Source organism: Linepithema humile, chromosome 7 (genome assembly GCF_040581485.1).
Source record: "Linepithema humile isolate Giens D197 chromosome 7, Lhum_UNIL_v1.0, whole genome shotgun sequence".
NCBI classification, from domain to species: domain Eukaryota; kingdom Metazoa; phylum Arthropoda; class Insecta; order Hymenoptera; family Formicidae; genus Linepithema; species Linepithema humile.
This window is the reverse complement of record NC_090134.1, coordinates 13,464,611-13,486,085: the sequence shown is the minus strand read 5'-3', so window position 1 is coordinate 13,486,085 and position 21,475 is coordinate 13,464,611. Positions and strand designations below refer to the sequence as shown.

At 50.9% G+C, this 21,475-nt stretch overlaps 1 protein-coding gene across 1 annotated transcript; it reads right to left on the bottom strand.

Moving 5' to 3' along the window:
* Positions 1-256: 256 nt before the first annotated feature.
* On the bottom strand, positions 257-1,930 carry LOC137001207 (serine/arginine repetitive matrix protein 1-like). The gene has a single exon (XM_067359589.1). It carries the CDS (start codon positions 1,928-1,930, stop codon positions 257-259), a length of 1,674 nt encoding a protein of 557 aa, XP_067215690.1.
* Positions 1,931-21,475: the final 19,545 nt, after the last annotated feature.

Sequence of the window (21,475 nt, the reverse complement as noted above, 5' to 3'; positions counted from 1 at the left end):
AATGTCTTTGCCTGGTTATTGGAGGGAGAGGTCTGGGAATCGCCAGCGGCATGTCATCCAGACCTCCCCCTGACCGTCCCCTTGAGGATTACTCTTCTCCCCTCTGTTAATAGGGAGGGAGGCTTTTGTCTCTTGTCTTCTCCTTTTAGTCCCTACTTTGGGGGGAGCTGGGGACGGGATAGGTACCTCATAAGAGGCCAAGTCTTCCCGCCCTCCCTCCCCTGACCCTTCCCACGAGGTGCAGTCCTTAGGCTGGTTACTCCGTGGGGGGCCTCTCTTCTTCCTCCGGCCTCTCCACTACTTTTACTTTGGATCGGCGGGAGGGGGTGGAAGTAGGAAAAGAAGGGTTACTCTCCTCCTCCTCCCCACCCTCTTCTCTTGCTCTCTTCAGTCTAGTGGTCGGGCCCTGTGGCTCGATCTCCATCTGGACCGGAGGGAGTTCGTCCTCCTCCACGCTGCCCCTAACTGGGGCAGACCGTGGAGGCTCCGACTCCTCCTTTGCTGGGAGGGCCGTCCTTTCAACGGAGGGGGTTATCCCCCTTTGGGGCTCCCCTCCCTCTCCAGGCGCGGTTCTCCTCTCCTTCCTCGGTGGGGCGGGCGTTCTCTTGCGGGGTTCAATCGGAGGACAGCTCTCCGACCCCGCCCTATGGTTCGCCTTTTCTCCTTTTTGTGCACAGACTGGACAATGAGCAGGTTTCCTGCACTGTGCCAGTCTGTGCCCTTCTTCCCCGCAATTTATGCAGCAGGCTGTCCTGTCTATTCCAGATGGGCAGCGCTGCTGCATGTGTCCGCGGGCGTGGCATCGGTAACAGCGGGCCGGTCTACTTTTTAGTAGTTCCACCTTAATGGTGGACCAACCCCCCGTTACCTGGCCCAATTCCGCCGCCTTAACCGCGGCTCTGTCTGGGCATTGCACCCAGACAGTGTTGACCCCCCGTGTGGTGGAGGAGGGTATTGCCCCCACTCTGACTTCGTTGGGGGAACATTCCCCAGCCATCGCAACGGCCTCCCGGATGTCTTCCGAGTTGGCTTCCGGCCCAATCCCGTGAAGCCGGAGATCAAGCCGACGCGTTGGCCGCGAAATTTTAACGTCCTCGGATTGTCCGAGGGCGATTATCATCGCGGAGGCGAGGCGAGACGCCTTCACTTTCGCTGCCTCCCTCTCTCCCGGAATCTCCAGGAGAAGACCTCCCTCGAAGCTGTTTATCGACCTGATCTGGTCGATCCCCAGCTCCGGTAGGGAGATTTTGTCCCTCATGGTCCTCATTGTCTCCGCTAGGGAACCTTGTTTCTTCACGGAGATGAGGACCGCAGCCGCACGTGGAAGCCTTCTCTTCGCCTTCTTGATTGTTGCAATACGATCCTGCTTCGTCACCTCTGCCCTCTTTGCGAAGGGAGGAGGTGTGGGGGCGGTCTGGGAGGAGTTGGTTTGGCCTCCACGTCCCTTGCCTTTCCTCACCACTGTGGCCCAGGATGGTTCTTGAGGGGAATTACGCGGGCCTGAACTCGCCCTCTCCCCCCCTCCACCACCTCTGGGGCCGGACCCGCGGCAGTCCCACTCATTTCGTTGGTAACCGGGACAGAGGGGAGATTTCCTTCTTCTCGGGATGCACCCGTTGCCCCGGCATGGAAGGAAACTCCTTTCGGGGGGAGCCTTCTTGGAATTGACCTTTTTGGCCTTTTTCTTCTTTTTGCCTGGTTCCCCCGCTCCCCTGCGCTTGGCAGGGGGGACGCGGGGGGCAGGTGTGGAGATACGTACCTCCATCCCCGCCTCCAACACATCCATTCGCTTGTTGAGGCCCTGGAGGGACTCATGGATGGCCATTAAGGTCATCTCGATGGATGCGGGAGTGGGGGTCGGGAGGACCGGCCTTTCCTCTTCAATCTCGGGGACTGGTGGTGGTGCCCCTTCCTCCATGGTGACGTCCATGTTCAAAGGAGGGGGAAGGGTAGATCCTCCCCTCTCTCCTTCTCTCAGTGCCGCCAGCTCAACTCTCTACAGTTTCATCTGCCTTGTGAGCTCCTTAACCTGGGCCGCCAGGGCCTTGTTCCTCTCCTCAGTGGCGAACCTGGATTTCCAAAATCCAGGATCGCCACCGTGAGTAGCCCTACTAGATAGGGTCTTCAGGACCTCCCTCAAAATATGGACCTACATTTTTAGGCGTCCACTTTGTTGACCTCTCATGTTTTTTGAGCATTGGCGGATTCTCTCTATGGAGGCAAGGCCCCGGTCGAAGCTTTTGGTTAGCTCCTCCGTAGAGCCCCTCTCCATCTTATTAATCCTCCGCAGTGCCTTCCGCCTTTGTGGGCCGGTAAAGGACGGGGAAACCGCCCTTTCCTCCTCACTTTTAGTGTGAAGGTCGGAGCTATGCTCCTCCTCCATCTCCGCCACATCGGAGTCGACGAAAGGGCCCGTCCCATCCAGACGCGGCCTACCCCGCGCCCTTTTTGCCCGTGCAATTCGTTTCGCACGGTCCGTCCTCTCCCCCCCTGGAATCCAGGTGGGAATCCCGGTGGAGACTGATGGAGGGATCATCCTCTCCTCCATTCCCTCCTCTTGAAGAGAGGAGCTGGTCCACAAAATTCACTACGGGTGGGGGTAAACCCTTCACCCGTGTGGATGGACCCGGTTGGGGGTCTTCCGTCCTAGGTATGAGCGGAAGTGTGGGGACCCTACTGGGCTCTCCCTCCTCTGTCTCATCCGGAGATAGGGGGATGGGAGCATTCTCCCCTCCTCAGCCATCTTCTCGTCTTCAGAAGTGGATGGTATGAGTGAGAAAATCCGCCTTCTCTTCTCTCCTCCCTCCTTCTCCCCTTTTCTCGTCATATTCCGGGTTTTCCGGATAGGCATCCCTCCTTTAAGTCCCCTTATAGGGGTGGAGGTTAGCTCGTCCTCCCTCCTCCAAATGTTGGAGGTGCCCGGCACCCATGGGATGTTGAACTGATCGAGCTTTTTGAGGGCTCGATCGTCCTTCCTCATGGTGGGGGGGAAGTCGTTCCCCAACAGTTCCACGACCAAGACAAAAGTCTCGGCCGCGAAGGCCCAGTGAGCGTCGTCGGGTTCTATACCTGACGCTTCTAAATCTTTGGCGGCCATCTCCTTTATACCCTTCAGAGGCTCCTGAAGAGTATTCTACCCAGAGGTAAAGCGGAACACCCTCGAGAAGTCCTCTGGGAGCCTCTCGACTGGCACTCCGTACGGGAGCGAGTCGTCCCAAACCTTGCAATAACCCAAGGTTCTCCTGGCTACTAAACAATAGCCCGGGTTGTTCGCGTGGTATGCCAGGAAGGCCAAGAGAGCAGTGTAGCTCTCATGGAGTTTCCTCCCCTTCACTTCATCCTCGAAGTACCCCAGGTTTGCCACTATGTGGGCGAAGGCACTACTCACCATTGCAAGGATTCTCTCAATCCTTTCCTTCGCGGTAGTATATTCCGCCGTTGCGCCCGCGGTGCACGCAACGGTTGGCCCTTCACATACGTAGAAATAACCTTTTTTTTTTTTGTTGTTGTGGGGCCCGACAGTAGCCGGAGCCCCTGGAGGTGGGGAAATCTTCTAAAGACCCCCCTCTGCGTGCAATGTACCGTCCTAATGACCGCACTGCGGAAGGGGAGTGTGGGATTCGCCACCCAGCGGAACTTTGCTGAAGTGGCGCCTACCCACTAAAACCCCACCCCCATTTGATGAACATTGTCCTCTCCTGCCATTAAGTGGGAGAGGGCTGGGTATCGCCAGCGGCATTTCGTCCAAACCTTCGCCCTGGCCTGCCTTGTTATATGGCTCGTCAATTCTCCCCTCTTGGGGGGGTGGGAGATTGCCCTCCTCCGCCCTCTGTTTGTCAACCTCTTGGGGGGCTGAGGGGGAAAGGGACAGGTGCCCAAAGGGGCCCAATCTTCCCATCCCCCTCTCCCCCCTGACCCTTACCGCGAGACGACAATCTAGTTAATAGGCTGCCGTCCCGCGGGGGGCCTAACTTCTTTGGGCAGGAGAGGGATATAATCCCTCTTCTCCCAGGGGTCCACCCGGCCTAGCCCTAACGGGGTCAGGCCTTCGGACATCTCCTTCTGCGCAGCAGTCTGCTGCCAATCCCCCTCCTCCCGGAAGCCGCTGCGTCCCCGACTTCTGTCAGGGTGCACAACCGGCCATGGGAGGGGGGGTTGTCCTTCGTGGCCATAAGGGCCTTTAGGTCCCTTTCCCGGACGGGTGGGGGCCATTCTGGGCGGGGGAATTGGGTGCAAAGCATCCGACTCCCTTCTGCCCTATTTTTCACCGAGGTCTGCAGGTCAACCTGCCCCCAATTTGTAGCTTGGGGGACGACCTCGGTGATTTCCATCTTCAGGGCGATAAGTTCCCTGAGTTTCCTCAGGAAGCCCACCGCCCTTTTGCGGAGCTCAGTGGCGCCAGTTGACGGACCTCGGAAGAGGAATTGAAAAATCACCCCTCCGTCCGCACTGACGCCCCATAGGTCCGGCCTATGAGCCTCGGAAAGGCTCATCTTCTTTAGGATGTCTTCGCAGGCATCCACCGTCTCTAGGGAGTCTCCGTGGAGGCAGACTACCTCCACTTCGAACTCCCTGAAGGATTCGGCCTGCCGGGGATCCCACAAGCCGTCATCCGGCAGCGTAAGTCCAGCACCCTCCTCCTTCCTCTTCTTTGGAGGGGGGGACTTTGCCCTCACCTCCTTCTCCGCAGGTGGAGGATTCGGGGGAGTTCCCTCTTCCTCCTCCGCCTGTATCTCCAGGGGTGGGGAGTTAACCCCCACCACCTCCTCAACCACCACCTCCATCATCGGAGATGGTGGGGGGGAAGGACTAGCCCCTCCTTTATCGTCAATCATCACCCCCATTACTGGGGGTGGTAGGGGGGGACCAGTCCCCTCCATCTTCTCCTCAACCACCACCTCCATCACTGGGGATGGTGGGGGGGAGGGGGTTAGTTCCCCCCTCAACCAAACTGTCTAGAACAGGTTCCAGGGGGGGAACTGTCCTCCCCTTTCCCCTCTTCTTTCTTCTTTGTCTCCCCCTAGGGGGGACGAGCGGGCAGGTGCGGCCACCGATCCGATGGGCCGCATCCTTCCCCGCCTCCTTATAGGCCGGGCAGCTCGCCCTCCTCTGCGAGCATACCCGGGCCTGATGGCCGGCACCCCCGCAGTGGAGGCAGCATTTGCTGCGATCCACCGCTAAGAGGCACCGCCATTTTTCGTGCCCTCGAAGGAGGCACTTAAAACACCTGGGAGGGGGGGGTGACCTCCCCTCCCTTTCCCGTCGTTTTATCGGGCGCTAGCCCTTCCTTCCTCTGGGTCTGCGTCCCAACGTGACATACGTCAGGCGCAGACCCTTTCCTCGTTATAGAGGAATAGGAGGGTAAACCCCCCTTTCCTCCGGGGCCTTTGCCCCCTCTATTGGGCGCTTGCGCGCTACGTCCTCGGATCTCCTCGAGGAGAGTGAGGAGAACCCTTAATGTTCTGAGGGCCACGGCCCACAGATCTCCGTCCGCGGTAACACATTCGTCCAGGGCGCCCGCGTGGCACGCCCTGGATGGCCCGTCGCTAGATGACGACAGGGGGGGCACGGGACCGGATACCCCCCTCGCCGGCCTCTGGGGTTCCGAGGCCCCTGAGGCGGTAACAGTGTTCTCCTTGTCGTCATGTAGTTTTCATCAAGTGTAATTTTTTACAGAGTTGTCTTCTCTGGGTTTTTCGTCATGGTTTTCCTTCCACTAGGACGGTTGCCTACCAAGGTTGACGAGCCCGTCCTGCCCGGGTTTTTTAATCGGAGTTCTTCCTTCTCTTAAGGCACGCTCTTAGCCCCTGTTGCTTTACCCCAATCCATCCTGGGACCAGCGTCCCGATCCGGAAAGGGAGATCATCAGCGTGGTCTACCCCAATCCATCCTGGGGCCGAAGCTCCGATCCGGAAAGGGAGATCATCGACCCAGGGGAGTCCTGGCACCATGACAAGGTGGCACGCCATCGCCAGGGACGTAGAAATAACCTTCTTTTTTTTTTTTTTTTTTTTTTTTTTGTGGCAAAGCCCTTCCCTTGGGGTGGGGAATTTTCCAAAGACACCCTCTGGCGTGCAATGGGAAAAAATCCCTGCCAGAGGGTAGTGTTGGATTCGACCGGGGGAAGTGGTCTGCGACACCATCTCTCCCCCGGACGCCTACCAACTAAACCCCACCCCCATTGCTGTGTCATCAGCAGCCATATGGGGGGGAGGCTGGGCATCGCCCAACAGCATTCATCCAGCCATCCCCCCTGGCAGGCCGGTTGCCCGGCCAAGCCTCTTAATTTGGGGGGAACCAGTCTTCCCCCCCCACTCCTCGTCTCGCTACTCCGCGCCGGGCCCGAAGGCCCGGGGATCCCACCTACGGGCGTAAGTGGCAGCAAGTCACACCCGCATCAGATGATGCGGGTGCCGCGTGCCACCCCGCACCGCAGAGGATCAATACTCCCTCTTGCCGCCCCCCATTCTTGATTCGTCCCAGGAAATCTGGGGGGCGGTGAGGGTCGGCTCTCGGGGGGAATTTTGCATGGGGGGGGACTACACCCGCTCCCCCACGCACCCCCGAGGCCTCACCGCATGCGGGCCAGCTAGTTGACCCGCGGGTCCCGCCCAGGTCCGAGTATTGCTCGATCCAAGTCGTGCCGGGCCTGGGGGGACCGAACTCATTAATGGGTTTGGGGGACAGGGGCTAGCCCCCGCCCCCCCACCCCCACTTCCGCTAATTGGGAGACCCTAGGGTACTCCCCATACTACTCCCCCCTACACTTGAGGGGGGTGGTCGTCGGACCAGTTTTAAACTGGCCCGAGGGCCCCCTCCAAACCCACAATGTCCCGAAGACTCGGGCCGGGTTTGGGGGGACCAAAAAACATTATGTAGCTCCTCATCCTCCGGCGTTACCGGCGGGGGGGGGGGAGGCGCAATTGCGCGGATCCCCGCCACCGGAGGAGGGAGCTCTTTTTCTTTAATGGAGCAGAAGTTCGGGGCAGGGGCTTGCCCCTACCCCTCTCCCCCGCTCGCCTCCTCACTGTGGGGGCATAATGCCCCCCGAATCGTATGCCTGTTGGGGGGAGCCGGCGGAGTTCCGTCTGACACTCCCCCCCTAGGCAAAACCTCCACTCCCTTTTTTTTAGGGAGGGGATTGGGGAAGCTTGGGGAGGAGACTGTTGTTATTGTCTCCTCCAACCCCCTTTCTCCTTTTCTCTCTTTTCTCCTGTCTGGCCTCTTCAGGGGGAGGACGTGACTCACGGATTCCATCCGTGCCCTCCCCCAGGCCATCCAGCTGAGACCTCGCTGCCTCCCCCAGAGGTGGGGGAGGTTTGGCCGCTTTCCTGAGCTGCAGGAAAGCGGCCAAACCCCCCTCCCCCATCGGGGGACTCCTCGGGACAAACTGCCCCCTCACAGTGAGCCCCCAGCGTGGAAACTCAAGCGCAGCCTCCTCGGCCACCATCCTCAGCACTCCGGCCCCCACCGCTAAGTTGGGGCCGGAGTACTCCACATCCATATTCCTCTCGGTCCCATCTCGGGACCAAGAGACATCCCCGAAGCGGATGCGGCTCGGTGAGCCACCATGAGCTTCCCAGCCCCGCCGCATCCGTCTCATAATCTCCCCATAGCGTGGGGGGAACCCCTCCTCCTCTGTTATGTGGCCCTCCACCGAAGGCTGACCCCGGAAGGGAGACTCTCCCAAATGCGGCCCTCCCCCTGCCAAGGGACCCCACCCACCGTGGGGGCATCCGGATCCCCCACTTTCCTCTCTTCTGGAGGTAGAGGGGAGCAGTCGTCCCCTCTCCCACCCTCTCCTTCCTTCACCACCACTCCGCCTCTCTCTTCCTGAAGAGGCGGGGACGGGCTGGTGTTCCCCTCCTTTCTTCCCCTTTTGGTAAGAGGAGGAGTGGGAGGAGTGGCCTCGTGAACCACCTTCACTGTAGCCACCTCCTCCCCCTCGTTCCTCGACATCACCGTCCGTACTTGGGGGGGTTCCATGCTCCCCCCCTCAGGCGGATTTCCTCCTTCTTTCCCCGGGGCGGGGATAGGACCCGGGTCCTGATTGACCCTCCCACCCCCAACACCGGTTTCCACCTTTCTCACAGGGGTGGGGCAGAGTGGGGGGCTCCCAGTGACCCCCCTCCCCCCATCACCTTCCTCCTTCCTTACGGGTGGGGGAATCGGCCTCTCCCCGGCCTCCTTCGCCGGGGCATTCCAGGGGACTTTCTCCCACCCATCCACCACCTCCATTGCCTGGGGTGGAACGGGAGAGAGGGTGATAACGGGGGTACAAACATTCCCCCCCTCTCCCCCTCCCCCCAGGGCTTCCTCCTCCTTTCTCTCCCCACTTGGAAGCGCCGCGGGGGGTACGATCTTTTCCCCTCCTCGGCTTCCTCCAGCCAAGAGCCTAGATGAGGGGGCTGGTCCTCCCCTTGCCCTTTTTCTTCCCCTTTTCTTGCGCCCCCTTTTTGGTGGGGCGACAGGGCATGTGCGGCCACCAATCCGGTGGGCCGCCCTCATGCCCTCCTCCGCGCAGGCTGGGCAGCTCGCCTTTCGCTGCGAGCAACCCTGCGCCTTGTGGCCGGCGCCCCCGCAGTGGAGGCAGCAGTTGCTGCGATCCACTGTCGAGGGGCACCGCCACCTCTCGTGCCCCCTCCGCAGGCATCTAAAACATCGAGGGGAGAGGGTGGAGTCACCTTTCCCCCCTTTTTCCTCCTGACGGGCGGGCTGTAGCCCCCCATTCCTCCGTGTCTGCGTCCAGGCCTCGGATTTGCCTGGCGCAAACACATTCTCCGTTTTGGAGGAAGAAGGCTTAACGCCCCCCCTCCGAGGAATCTCCCCCCTCCACTATGCACCTTAGTGCGACCTCGTCGAATCTCCTCGATAACGACGAGGAGATCCCTTAGAAGCCTGTGGGCTTCCACCCACAGGTCGCCCTCCGCGGTAGCCATAAGATCCAGGGCGCCCGCGTGGCACGCCCTGGATAGCTCGTCGCACGATGACGACAGGGGGGGCACCGAGCCGGTATACCCCCCTCGCCGGCCCCTGGGGGTCCGAATCCCCTGGGGCGGTAGACGTATTCCTCCTGTCGTCATAATTTTTATCCATAATTGTATTTTGTTAACAGAGTTGTCATCTCCGGGTTTTTTATCGTGGTTTTCCTTCCACTAGGACGGTTGTCGACCAGAACTATCGAGCCCGTTCTGCCCGGGTCTTTTTATAGAGGTTGTTCCACCCTCGTAGCCCGTGTATGCAACAATGCATACACCGGCCCCCGTCCCCAAGCTTGGGGTTACGGTATACTGCGACTTATGTACTGTGGGGTTGCGCAACTCACCCACAGGGATCGTTCAGACCATGGTGGAAAGAAACAAGGTGAGTTATTGCGCATAATGGCGGCAAAGAGTTGGGGGACTTGCTTGTCAACCAATCACAGGGGACCCATTTTATGCGCGCAAAATTCAAACGTTCACAGCTGATTAAAAAATAAAAACAGTATTGTAAATAAATAAATACTGCGACTATTACAATTTTTAATGCAACAGGTCGGCATACTGTCTACAAAGATAAAGTCACATAATATTACATATTACACCAAACTCTAAACAAATCTTCATATTATATATTCATTTATTACTTACACGACGGTCACATCGGTCTTTTCCAAATTTAAGAAAACTCTCTGCACGAACACTATATATTTTTTTAAGAGGAACACTGTATACACTTTATATACGTTAATAAAGCATGTCATCAGCCATCAGCCATACTGAATTTTCATGAAATGGGCCCCCTATGATTGGCTGTCCGCTCCCCACTACCTTTAGACTACTGCGCAACCACGAGAATAACTCACCTTGTTTCTTTCCACCATGGTTCAGACCACACATTTTTAACGTCTCTGTGGTCATTCAGCCTTCGGCACGATACCTTCCACCTTGGCTTGAGACACCATCCTCGTCGTCCCGGACCCATGCACACGAATCGGCGCGCACGTCTCACGGACCCCCGAAAAGCGACTGGCCCGCTCGGCGCACGCAGCCGACCAGCCGGAGGGAGAACTCCCCCCGCCCACCCGCCCGCATGGAGCCCGACATGCGGCGGCTCACGCGCGGCGATACGCACCGAAAGCGCGTCCCCGGAAGGAGCTTCGATCCCGCAATGGAATGCGGATTCCCCCGAGGAACGCGTCCCGACCCGGCCGCCGACACTCTCACCACCACATGCCAGCCCGCAAACGGACCAAAGGTCCCCACCCAGGCGGGCGCGGATGAGAATGAATGAATGTGTATGTGTGCGTGAATGATGTATGCGTGTGCGTGATTGATGAATGAATGTGTTTGTGTATGCAGGACGGGAAACGGCATCCTACGCATCGCTGATGCTACAATGTGTGGACGCCCCCCGCCGAATGCATGCGTGGCCCCCGACTTCCGAGCAGCTTCGCATCAGCGAAGGCGCCCAGACAGTACGGGGGCCAAGTGTGTATGTGTAATGTATGTGTGTGTGTGTGTATGAGCGTGAAACACGGGGAGGGACGACCCCCGGCCGAGCACGTAGAGTCCGGGAACGACTGGGGAAGAGAGCTTGCGCACCTCCCCATCTACCTATGGTTTGATATCGGAGTTTTCCTTCTCCTAAGCCGACTGCCCAACAGGGCTAACGAGCTCGGCCTGCCCGGGTCTTTTTATAGAGGTTTTACCACCCTCGCAGCCCGTCCTAGCTAAGCTAGCACCGGCCCCCGGCCCCATTAACTGGGGTTACGGTATGCGTCGCCACGCCCCCCCACGTGCCATGGGGGGCTCGACCGTTATGCCGAAACATTGGCGTGCTAACGAGGCTGGTCAGGCCCCGGATTTTTTCTCGAGGTTTACTCCTCTATCCCGGTGGAGTGAATAACACTCCTAACGGATCCAGGCATCCGGGCGATTGAAGTCAGGGCCGCCAACTCCTACCGGCTAATCGGGACAAGTCCCTTGAGGGGTAGCCGGACCCCCGTTCCCCCCTAAGGAGGAACTGTGCGCTCTTAGCAGCGTGAAACGACCCCAGCGGGCCATCCCCCGGTGAGCCCTCTCACCACGACAAGGTGGCACACAACGAGAGGGACGTAGAAATAACCTAACCTTGCAACCGGTAGGCGGATGCAGCCGGAACGAGCCATCCGTAGATCAGGGTTGAATCCGTAACAGGAAATCCTACATCCTGCCGAGAAACCATAAGGGGTAGCTGAGCAGAGACCAAGGCCCAGAACAGCTACATAACGACAATTATAAAGTTATAGGTTAAAATTTCTAAATATATTAGAAATACGCGTAATTAAATAAAAACGTGGTAAACATAACCTCCCGATAAAGATAAGTTAGGTTTAGGAATAGCGACTAGCACCTTGTAAATAACCGATACTTATTAAAGACTTTATTAACATTTTAATATTACAATTACATTTCCTAGTTGATAAATAAAGTAGTTGTAGGAACCTCAGTAGCATAAGCCTGTAAATAAAAAGACATGTTAATAAAGTAGAGATAGAAACCCATGTTAATCGATGTAAGGTTTTCAGCATAGGTTAACATAGAACATAGTCAGAACAATGTACATATACTGACGAACAATTATTTAATCGTTTAGTTTAGAATTAGCAATAAGATAATTTTAAATTAAGCGCGTAAAGTCTCAACCGCTACACAACAGTTGAGACACGGACCAAACCAAGATGGCGGCAACTGACGACCGCCAGCACGAGCTCCACGATTGGCGGAGACCTTCCAGAGCGGTGATTGGCCGCAGAACAAGCGGAAGGGATACCATGCCAGCGGACGGGTATATAAACCCGTGCCAGGAGGAATCGAGGAGTAGTAGGAGTGAATTAAGTAAAAGCGACTCGAAGCGAGAGTCCACCACTCAGCGTAGTGGTCGGTAACGCGACGACCAATAGTAACGCGCGAGTTACCGAAATGTTATCGGTGCGTGTGAAAACTTTGTAAGCCATCATGGCTAATTACAAGTGTACTTTTATTTTATTTGGTGTTAAATATATACTGTTTATTTTAATTAACCATTAAAATAAAATGTGCAAAATTTATTTCGGTCCGAACCTGTGTAAAGATAGTTGGTAGCACTTACCTTATCCGTTCTGCATCCTGGTGATCCGTCGTCCGTGCGCGAGGTGAACCTGTGAACAAAATAAAAGGATTAGAACGAGATACGCTGCAACATCTCATCAGGCGTCTTCGTCCACGCTGAAGGAAGCGACATCCGAGCCCGAGGGTCAAGGAAGGACGAGACGAGGATCGCAACCTTCTCGCTTGTAAGGTTAAAGCGAGTGGCGACCAAAACAACGGCGAACGTATTGCTGCCTGCGACCGGTGAGTCCTGAGTATTATCTCTCCATAGGGCGCGTCCGGTTACAACCTAACCTTGCAACCGGTAGGCGGATGCAGCCGGAACGAGCCATCCGTTAAACAGGACTAAACCCATAAGGGGAAATCCGACATCCTGCCGAGAAACAATAAGGGGTAGCTGAGCAGAGACCAAGGCCCAGATCAGCTACGTGACAATAAATATAAAAGTCATAGGTTAAAACTTATAAAACTTTAGAAATACACGTAATTAGAATAATGCGTCGTAAATATAACCTCCCTGTAAAAATAAGTTAGGTTTAGGAATAGCAAGTAAGCACCCGAATATAACCTATACTTAATAAATACTTTATTAGCATTAAATCAGTACAATTACATTTCTTAGAAGATAGATAAAGTAGTTGTAGGAACCTCAGTAGCGTAAGCCTGTAAAATAAAAAATATATGTTAATAAAGTACAGATAGAAATTCATGTTAATCAATAGTAATAGCTTAGCCTAGGTTAACATAGAATAAGGTCAGGACAATGTATATAGACTGACAAATAATTATTTAATCGCTTGATTTAAGATTAGTAATAAGATAATTTTAAATTGAGCGCGTAAAGACTCAACCGCTACACAGCAGTTGAGACACGGACCAAATCAAGATGGCGGCAACTGACGACCGCCAGCACGAGCTCCACGATTGGCGGAGACCTTTCAAAGCGGTGATTGGCCGCAGGACAAGCGGAAGGGATACCGAGCCAGCAGACGGGTATATAAACCCGTGCCAGGAGAATTAGTTAGTCAGTGTGGGACTCAGAGAAATGAAAGCGAGAGTACCACCACTCAGCGGAGTGGTCGGCATCGCGTCGACCAATCATAAAACGCGAATCACCGAAATGTTATCGGCGTGCGTAAAACTGTTGTAAGCCATTATGGCTAATTACCAGTGTACTTTTATTTTGTTTAATGTTAAATATATTGTTTATTTCAATTAATTATCAAAATAAAATGTGTAAGACTTATTTCGGTCCGAACCTGTGGAAAGAAAGTTGTTAGCACTTATCTTATCCGTTCTGCATCTCGGTGATCCGTCGTCCGTGCGCGAGGTGAACCTGTGAACAAAATAAAAAAGGATTAGAACGAGATACGCTGCAACATCTCATCAGGCGTCTTCGTCCACGCTGAAGGAAGTGACATCCGAGCCCGAGGGTCATGGAAGGACGAGACGAGGATCTTAACCTTCTCGCTTGAAGGGTTAAAGCGAGTGGCGACCAATCTACGGCGAACGTATTGCTGCCTGCGACCGGTGAGTCCTGAGTATTATCTCTCCATGGGGCGCGTTCGGTTACAGTATCAAAGGCGATAACTAGTATGTCTCACGAAGCCATGGTACGCGCGTGTGTCAAGCTTGACGTACGTAAATGCCAAAAAGTGTGAAAACTCTGGCGACCGTGACAGGACACCCGTCGCTTTAGAAAATAAAGTTAGGCGCGGCGCGGTGTAAAGAAACTTTGCGAATATGAGAATAAATCGACTGTCGCTTATCACCGACGATAGGGCGAGAGCGAGCAGGAAACCCGTCGTATTAAAGATTAAAATCAAAACGCGGCGAGGTGCGAGAAAATTCGTAATCAGCAGGTTGCGAAAGAAATAGCAAACACGAGTCAAGGAAATATCGCTAATCACCGTTAAATCGGCAATAGCGAATAAATATCCGTTGCAGAACGAAAAACGCGACGCGATACAATTTTACAACATAGAATCACAGTAGCGTCAATAAGTAAAAATGACCGTGATAAATGTTAATAATAATATCACATACTCGTCGCGTAATAAAATAAAATGCGTAATAGCGGCGCGGTAGACGATATCAAAGTCAAAAGTGAAGTACGGTCAATTCTATTCAAACGTGAATGTTTTGTCCCGGTCAATTCTTTTCAAGCGAGAAAGTTTTGTCCAACGGGAAAAATATAGAGAATAATCTATTGAAAGCGGCGAACACCTTGGTTCTCGAGCCGAGCGTCGTAAACAAGTCGAGTGAGATAGAAAAACACTCCGACAAAGACGGATATATCCACAAAGCGGTGAAATAGGATTTCAATAGGTGAAAAGAAGCCGAAAAATTTTAAAATTTTTTTTTATTATTATCGCGATATACGTGAACGTCTAGTAACGCGAAACGTCTTCTAACAAGCCGAAATTCCGACACAGCGGGTCAAGTAGCTCAAAAGGTGAAATAACGTCTCGCGGACTGGATAAACAAATCGGACGAGACAAGTAACGTGAAAACCGTAATAAAGCGTGCGTTTAATAATAATTAATAAAATCCTTACATGGGAAGCTCATAAAACGACAAAATTGCTCGCGAGTTAAATTCTTCGTGTTGCGAATGTTCTCGTAAACTTTTAATAATTCCAAAATGGATAAAGACGAGGGAAGAATCGAATTTAAGGTACCAAATACATCGTACACTCCACACCGGACGTTGCGATCAGGCAAAATAGTAACCAATCCTACCGCGGGTAAAGAATCCGAAGATACCGAAACAAGCGCGAGAATGGAAGTACTGTCACAAGACGAAAGAATCCTGAAGCTGGAGAAGTCGTTGACCAAAATACTAAACACGCTTAAAAAATTGCCGATTTCGCGCAGACGACGCAGTCCGACGAGCACCAGCTCAAGCGACGATAAAAATGCGAACGAGCCGAGACCGAGCAAAGTGCGAGGTACGGAAGGGATACGATTACCGAGAGGCGGATGGTTAAAAAACCCGTTTGAAGAAATTAAATTCACGGGAAAGCAAGACTCGTTAAACCCTATGCGATTTTTGAAGAAATTCGAAAATGTAGCTAGATACGAGCAAATAAGCAATCCGGAACAGCTGTTTTTCTTCGGTAAATGCCTACGCAAAAATGCTTCAACCTAGTACGAATTACAGGACTTTGAACACATAGCAGACGCGAAAAAAGAATTTATAAACTATTTTTGGGGCGAGGATCAACAAGCGAAATTCCGCGAAAAGCTATACACTGGAAAATACAAACCGGTGAAAAATACGCGTATGTCAGATTACGCGCTAGATCTTGCGAAGCAAGCGAGAATGCTCGAACCGCCGATGAAAGATCGCGAATTAATTCGATGCATAAAAAGACACTTCGAACGAGAGATCGCACGTGAAATACGAGCAACAACCGCATCCTCAATAACGGAACTCGTGACTCTCCTAGAAGAAATTCAGGACGAGAAAGAAATCTTCGCGAAAACGCGTACGGAAGGGAAAGCCTTGGCGCAAAACAATTCGTCTCAGAAACGAGTCGAACCCGTAAAAAATTCCACGCAAGCGAATAGATACGCGGAATACAATCCGAACGAGAGAAAAACGCAACTAAAAGCTCTTCCGTGGCGTGACAATCTCGAGAGAAGCAGGCAGGAAGGCAAAAGTCCAAAACCGATTGTTCAGATGCCATCGAGCGAAAGCGAAGACGATCGTAAAAAAGCAACAAACAAATCGCGAACCGCACTCAAATCGAACGACGCGAGTAAAAAAACGGGGACCGGTAAAACAGCTGATCGTAAAAAGGCTATCTCGGCAATACGCAAAGGTGAAGAGGGAAAAAAACCCGTAGACACTCCGGAGCGAAAAGGCAAAAAGGACGAAGCCGTGTCGAAAGTCGAAAAAAGGAACGCGAAAGAGTTAGCGATTATTCGAACTCGCGAAATCCTAAAAGACATAGACGAATCTGTCGAAAATACAACCGATAAATCCGGAAAGGCAACAGCTGATAATTCGGTCGGTAAAAACAAAAAGTTAGTCGATAAATCCGAACCTATTATAACGGTTAAAATCGGTAAGACGAAGCTTATAGCCCTGGTCGATACAGGAGCACAGATATCCGTGATATCAAAAGACACGCTGAACAAGCTTACAAAAGCAAATGAAAAAATGAGCAAAATCCCGATCCGCAAAAACACCTTGAAGGGAGCGTTCGGAGAAAAAAGTCTCACAATCGCGTGCAAAATACAGCTAGCTGTACGAGCAGCTGACAAGGAGCTGACACAAGAATTTTTCGTTGTCGAAAAATTAGCTTATCCTATGATTCTAGGAAGCGATATGCTCAAAAGATACAAAGCGCAATTGGAATTCAACAAACGCGAATTCTGCGTAGATTTTAAAGAGATTCCCGATAAACCCGGATTAGTAAGCGCGATAATATCCAAACATGAAGGGGGGGTAATTCTCGAAGAAATTTTAAACAAATACGGGGAAATGTTCAACAACGGCATAGGTCGCGTAAATCATTACAAACATAAAATCGAAATGATATCCGAAACGGGATTCAAACGTAAAACTTATCCGATTCCCGAAATACACAAGGAAAAGGTTAAGGAATTAATCGCTAATTGGGAAACACAGGGTATAATCGCGAAAGCATCCACCCAATACATAAACCCGCTAGTAGCCGTGTCGAAAAAAACAGGCGATCTACGTATCTGTCTGGACGCGCGCGAATTAAACAAGCGAATGAAAAACGATTACGCACAACCGCCTACGATCGACGAAGTATTCTCCAAAATAGGAAATCGTAGAATTTTCTCAACACTGGATGTTACACAAGCATTCTGGCAAATTCCTTTGGAACGCGAGAGTAGAAAATACACGGGATTTTTATTCAATAATCAGTCCTACGTGTTCAAGCGTCTACCATTTGGAATAAAAACAGCTGGAGCATCATTTACGAGAGCGATGAACCGAGCGTTGCAAGACGAAAATCTCGACTTCGTGATCGTGTATCTCGATGATATATTAATAGCTTCCAACTCGATAAGCAAACATCTAAAACACATAGATTTCGTATTAAACAAACTAAACGCGGTTGGTTTCAAACTTAACCGAGACAAGTGTGAATTCCTGCAAAAGAACATAAAGTTTCTGGGACACACGTTCAACGAAATATCCGCAGATATCAACAATGATACGAAATGCGCGATAAAAAATTTCCCCAAGCCAACGAATAAAAAAGGCGTGCAAGCTTTTCTTGGTTTGATAAATTGGGACCGAAGATTTATAAAAAATTTGTCAAAAATGACGAAACCCCTCGAATTACTTTTAAAAAAAAATATAAAATTCAGATGGGAGGAAAGCGAGCAAAAAGCATTCAACGCGATCAAAGAAGCGTTCGAAGAAGCTCCGCAATTATATCTCATTAGGCCGAACATGAATTTTGGACTATATGTAGACGCGTCAAAAACCGGTTTAGGAGCGAGACTCTCTACCAATATACCGACGACAATGATGCGAAATATACAGTAGCGTACGCGAGCAGAAGCTTGAAAAACGCGGAACTGAACTACACAATAACAGAACTCGAATGCTTAGCACTTGTATTTGCACTTAAAAAGTGGCATGTGTTACTAATGGGCAGAAAAGTAAGAGTTCACACAGATCACAGAGCTCTACAGTTCGTAAGTTCTTGTGCATCATCGAGCGAGAGAATAGCCAGATGGTTATCTTTCATGCTCGAGTTCAACCTCGAAATCGTACACATCCCGGGAAAGCTCAACGATGTCGCAGATATTCTGTCGAGACAACACGAGAAGGACGTTAAGCTTAGTCAAGAAGAAGGAAGTCTTAAGATTTGCCCGATTCGCAACATTGACGACGCGAACGAATCCGACAAGTGGATAGAAATGCTGACTGACGCACAGACCGAGGATATCGATTTGCAAAATGCAATGCGCAACAGAGTGCAAAAGTATCACACGAGAAACGGACCTATACGCGTAAATAGAGGGACAAACGAAAGAATAATAGTACCGAATAAAATCGCATGGACATTCGTCGAGTCGATTCACAAATTCTTAGTACATTTCGGAACGGACAAAGTGAGAGAATTCGCAGCGCGTTTTTTCAAAATAAAAAATCTCGATCGAATAGTCAGAGACGTCGTAGCATCGTGCGAAACATGTATCGCGACGAAATACTATACGCGTCCAACACGCGGTGTCGAATATTATGAGCTTCCTGACGATAAGAATAAAGTAATATCGCTGGACATTTTCGGGCCTTTACCCGCGACACGTGCGCAAAACATACATTCTGGTACTAATGGATCAATTTTCCAAATACGTTAAATTCTATCCGATTGCGAACCAAAAGCTTGACACACTGATAGATACGCTAGATACCGAGTACCTACCCAAAATGGGAATACCGGAAACAATATTGACCGATAATGGGGGGCAATTTATAACGAACAAATGGAAAGATTATGCGGGACAAACCGGATTCGCGGTAAGGCGCACATCGCCTTACAATCCGCAATCCAACCCAGTGGAAAGGGTTATGCGAGAACTCGGAAGAGTCATAAAAGCCTACTTCCACAATAAGCAATCGCAATGGGACCGAATCATCGCGAGATTCGAAAATATAGTAAACAGTACGGCGCATTTCAGCACCGGAAGCATACCTGCGATCTTATATCCTGACGTTCAAATCAGCCTTAACATAGACCCAAGGATCTATCCCGAGCGGAACGAAGTCAACGATCTCGACGAAGAAAAGAGACGAATGACGGAACATCTAATCAGAAAAGCTGCAAACCGGAAGAAACAAACGGACAAACACGAACCAGCGAAGGAATTCGAACCTGGGGACAAAGTTTGGGTCAAGCTACACCGAAGATCGGATGCAAGCAGACGACTTACACGAAAAATTCACTTGGTATACGACGGACCGTATCAGATACGCGAAGTTATTAGAAAAAACGCATACCTGATCGAAAGTCTGGACGGAGACGTAATTGAAGCGTTCAACGCGAGGCAAATGCGACCACATCGCGAGCCTTTGCTTAAAGAATCAACCGAGGAAGATCAAGGAGCGGAAGAAGAAAACCAAGTTGAACCACAAATGATCAATATGATCAGAGTTATTCCCGAACAAAGATTAAAACCGTTCGTGGAAATAACAAGAGATGCGATAAATCTCGAAAAAACACTTCACATGGGAAGCGTGTTCCACAACGCGGAAGCCTGGAGGGACATCAACGCGCGAAGACCCACGAAGATAGAAAAAGCAAATTGCCGAGCTAAAATTCTCAGTAAGGGAAAAGTAGAAGGGGGCAACGAGATTCCATAGCAACAACAAAGGATAATTACCACTCGAAGACTCCTGGAAGCAGTACCTGAAACAGAAAAAAGAGGCATTAAAACCGACGAAATTATCAGTAAGGGAAAAGTAGAAGGTGGGCAACAAGATTCCACAGCAGCAGCAAAGGATATTTACCACTCGAAGACTCCTGGAAGCAGTACCTGAAAAAGAAAGAAAAGTAGTCGTAAACGGATTTCTCAGTAAGGAAAACGTAGAAGGGGAAACCGAGACTCCGAAGCAGAAGCGAAGGACGTACAACACTCCAAGATCCCTGGAAACAGCACCTGAAAAAGAAAGAGAATCCATTATTTGCAAAAAGGTCACAGTAGAAGGGGGCGTTAATAAAAATAAACTTCTGGAAACTGCACCTGCAAAAGAGAAAAGTAAGATTAGTAAAGACAATACGGAAGGGGAAAAGGAGATCCACAGCGATACAACAACTCACGAATCCTCGAACACCGATCTTAAAAATCTGAAAAACTCTAATAAATGCAGTTTTACAAAATTAAGTAAACTGTATAAATATGAGATAAATATTGATCCAGATGTATCAAACGCATCATATTGGACAGATATTTGGCTTCAACCTCTGGAACGTATGGAAGAACAGCTACAATTAAGAAATGGCTATTCTACGATAATCCGATACGCGCGAGAAAAGGATAAAACAGTCCAGCAAGCGCAGACCAATGAGAACGAAGACCAACCCCACCACCGAGCTTACATGCGTGACAACAAACGCAGACCGCTTAGTACCAATCGAGCTATCAAAGCAAAAGCAATGGCTACGATACGCGAAGAAATCGACAACCTCAATCGCGAAGAGCGTAAGTTGAAAAGAGAAGTAAGCGAATTGCTGAAAACTCGTACGAAAACTCTCCAAGCTCTGAAAAGAAAACAGGAAAGAATCCTAAAGTTCCGAGAAATCGTGCGTGAATTAAAGGAAGCGCCGGTTATCGATGACAGCAGTGATGGAGAAGAGGAAGCCACAAAAATCTTTCACCACCTGCAAAACATAAAGAGTAACCCGTATTCAATAATGGACGAGTTCAAAATCTTCGACGAAATGGAAGATGTAAAAGTCTCACTTCTCGCGAGTTTAAAAATACAAGCGAAAGATTCACCTGAGCTTAACAACCACAAGCCGTTCAAGGTAATCTATGAAGTCGAGAACAAACGCATCAAACGTAGCATCCACGCAGAATGGGCTACAAGGATCATCGCCAAACCATTGGAAGATCCATACGAAGACAACCAGGTCAAAAATTTTGAACCTAATCTTCAAGAGCAAACTCAACAACAGGAACAAGAAACCTGTGAGGAAACAAAACAAACGAATCCTACAGATCCGGAAAGTGACGAAGATTCACCAAAGGAACAAAAGGATAGAAACATCGTGGAAGCAACACCGCAAATACGGATACCACGAATCAACATGATGAGCGTGTTACCCAGCACCTCAAAAGAGACGAGAGCACTCCTAGATGCACTTACACCAAAGGGGCAACTGAAAAGGAGAAGAGACAGCTCGAGTGTCTCGTACAAAGAATTATCGTCAGATGATTCCGACGAACAGCGCATGCGTTTCAAGGACGATAAAAATCGCAACTATTGGAGACGCGAAGCTAAAAGGAAAAAGAAGACGACTCATTCCGATCCAAAAGAATCGACAGCAGACGACAAAATCGCTACTATCGACGAAGGGGGAATACAACCGGTAGGCGGATGCAGCCGGAACGAGCCATCCGTTAAACAGGACTAAACCCATAAGGGGAAATCCGACATCCTGCCGAGAAACAATAAGGGGTAGCTGAGCAGAGACCAAGGCCCAGATCAGCTACGTGACAATAAATATAAAAGTCATAGGTTAAAACTTATAAAACTTTAGAAATACACGTAATTAGAATAATGCGTCGTAAATATAACCTCCCTGTAAAAATAAGTTAGGTTTAGGAATAGCAAGTAAGCACCCGAATATAACCTATACTTAATAA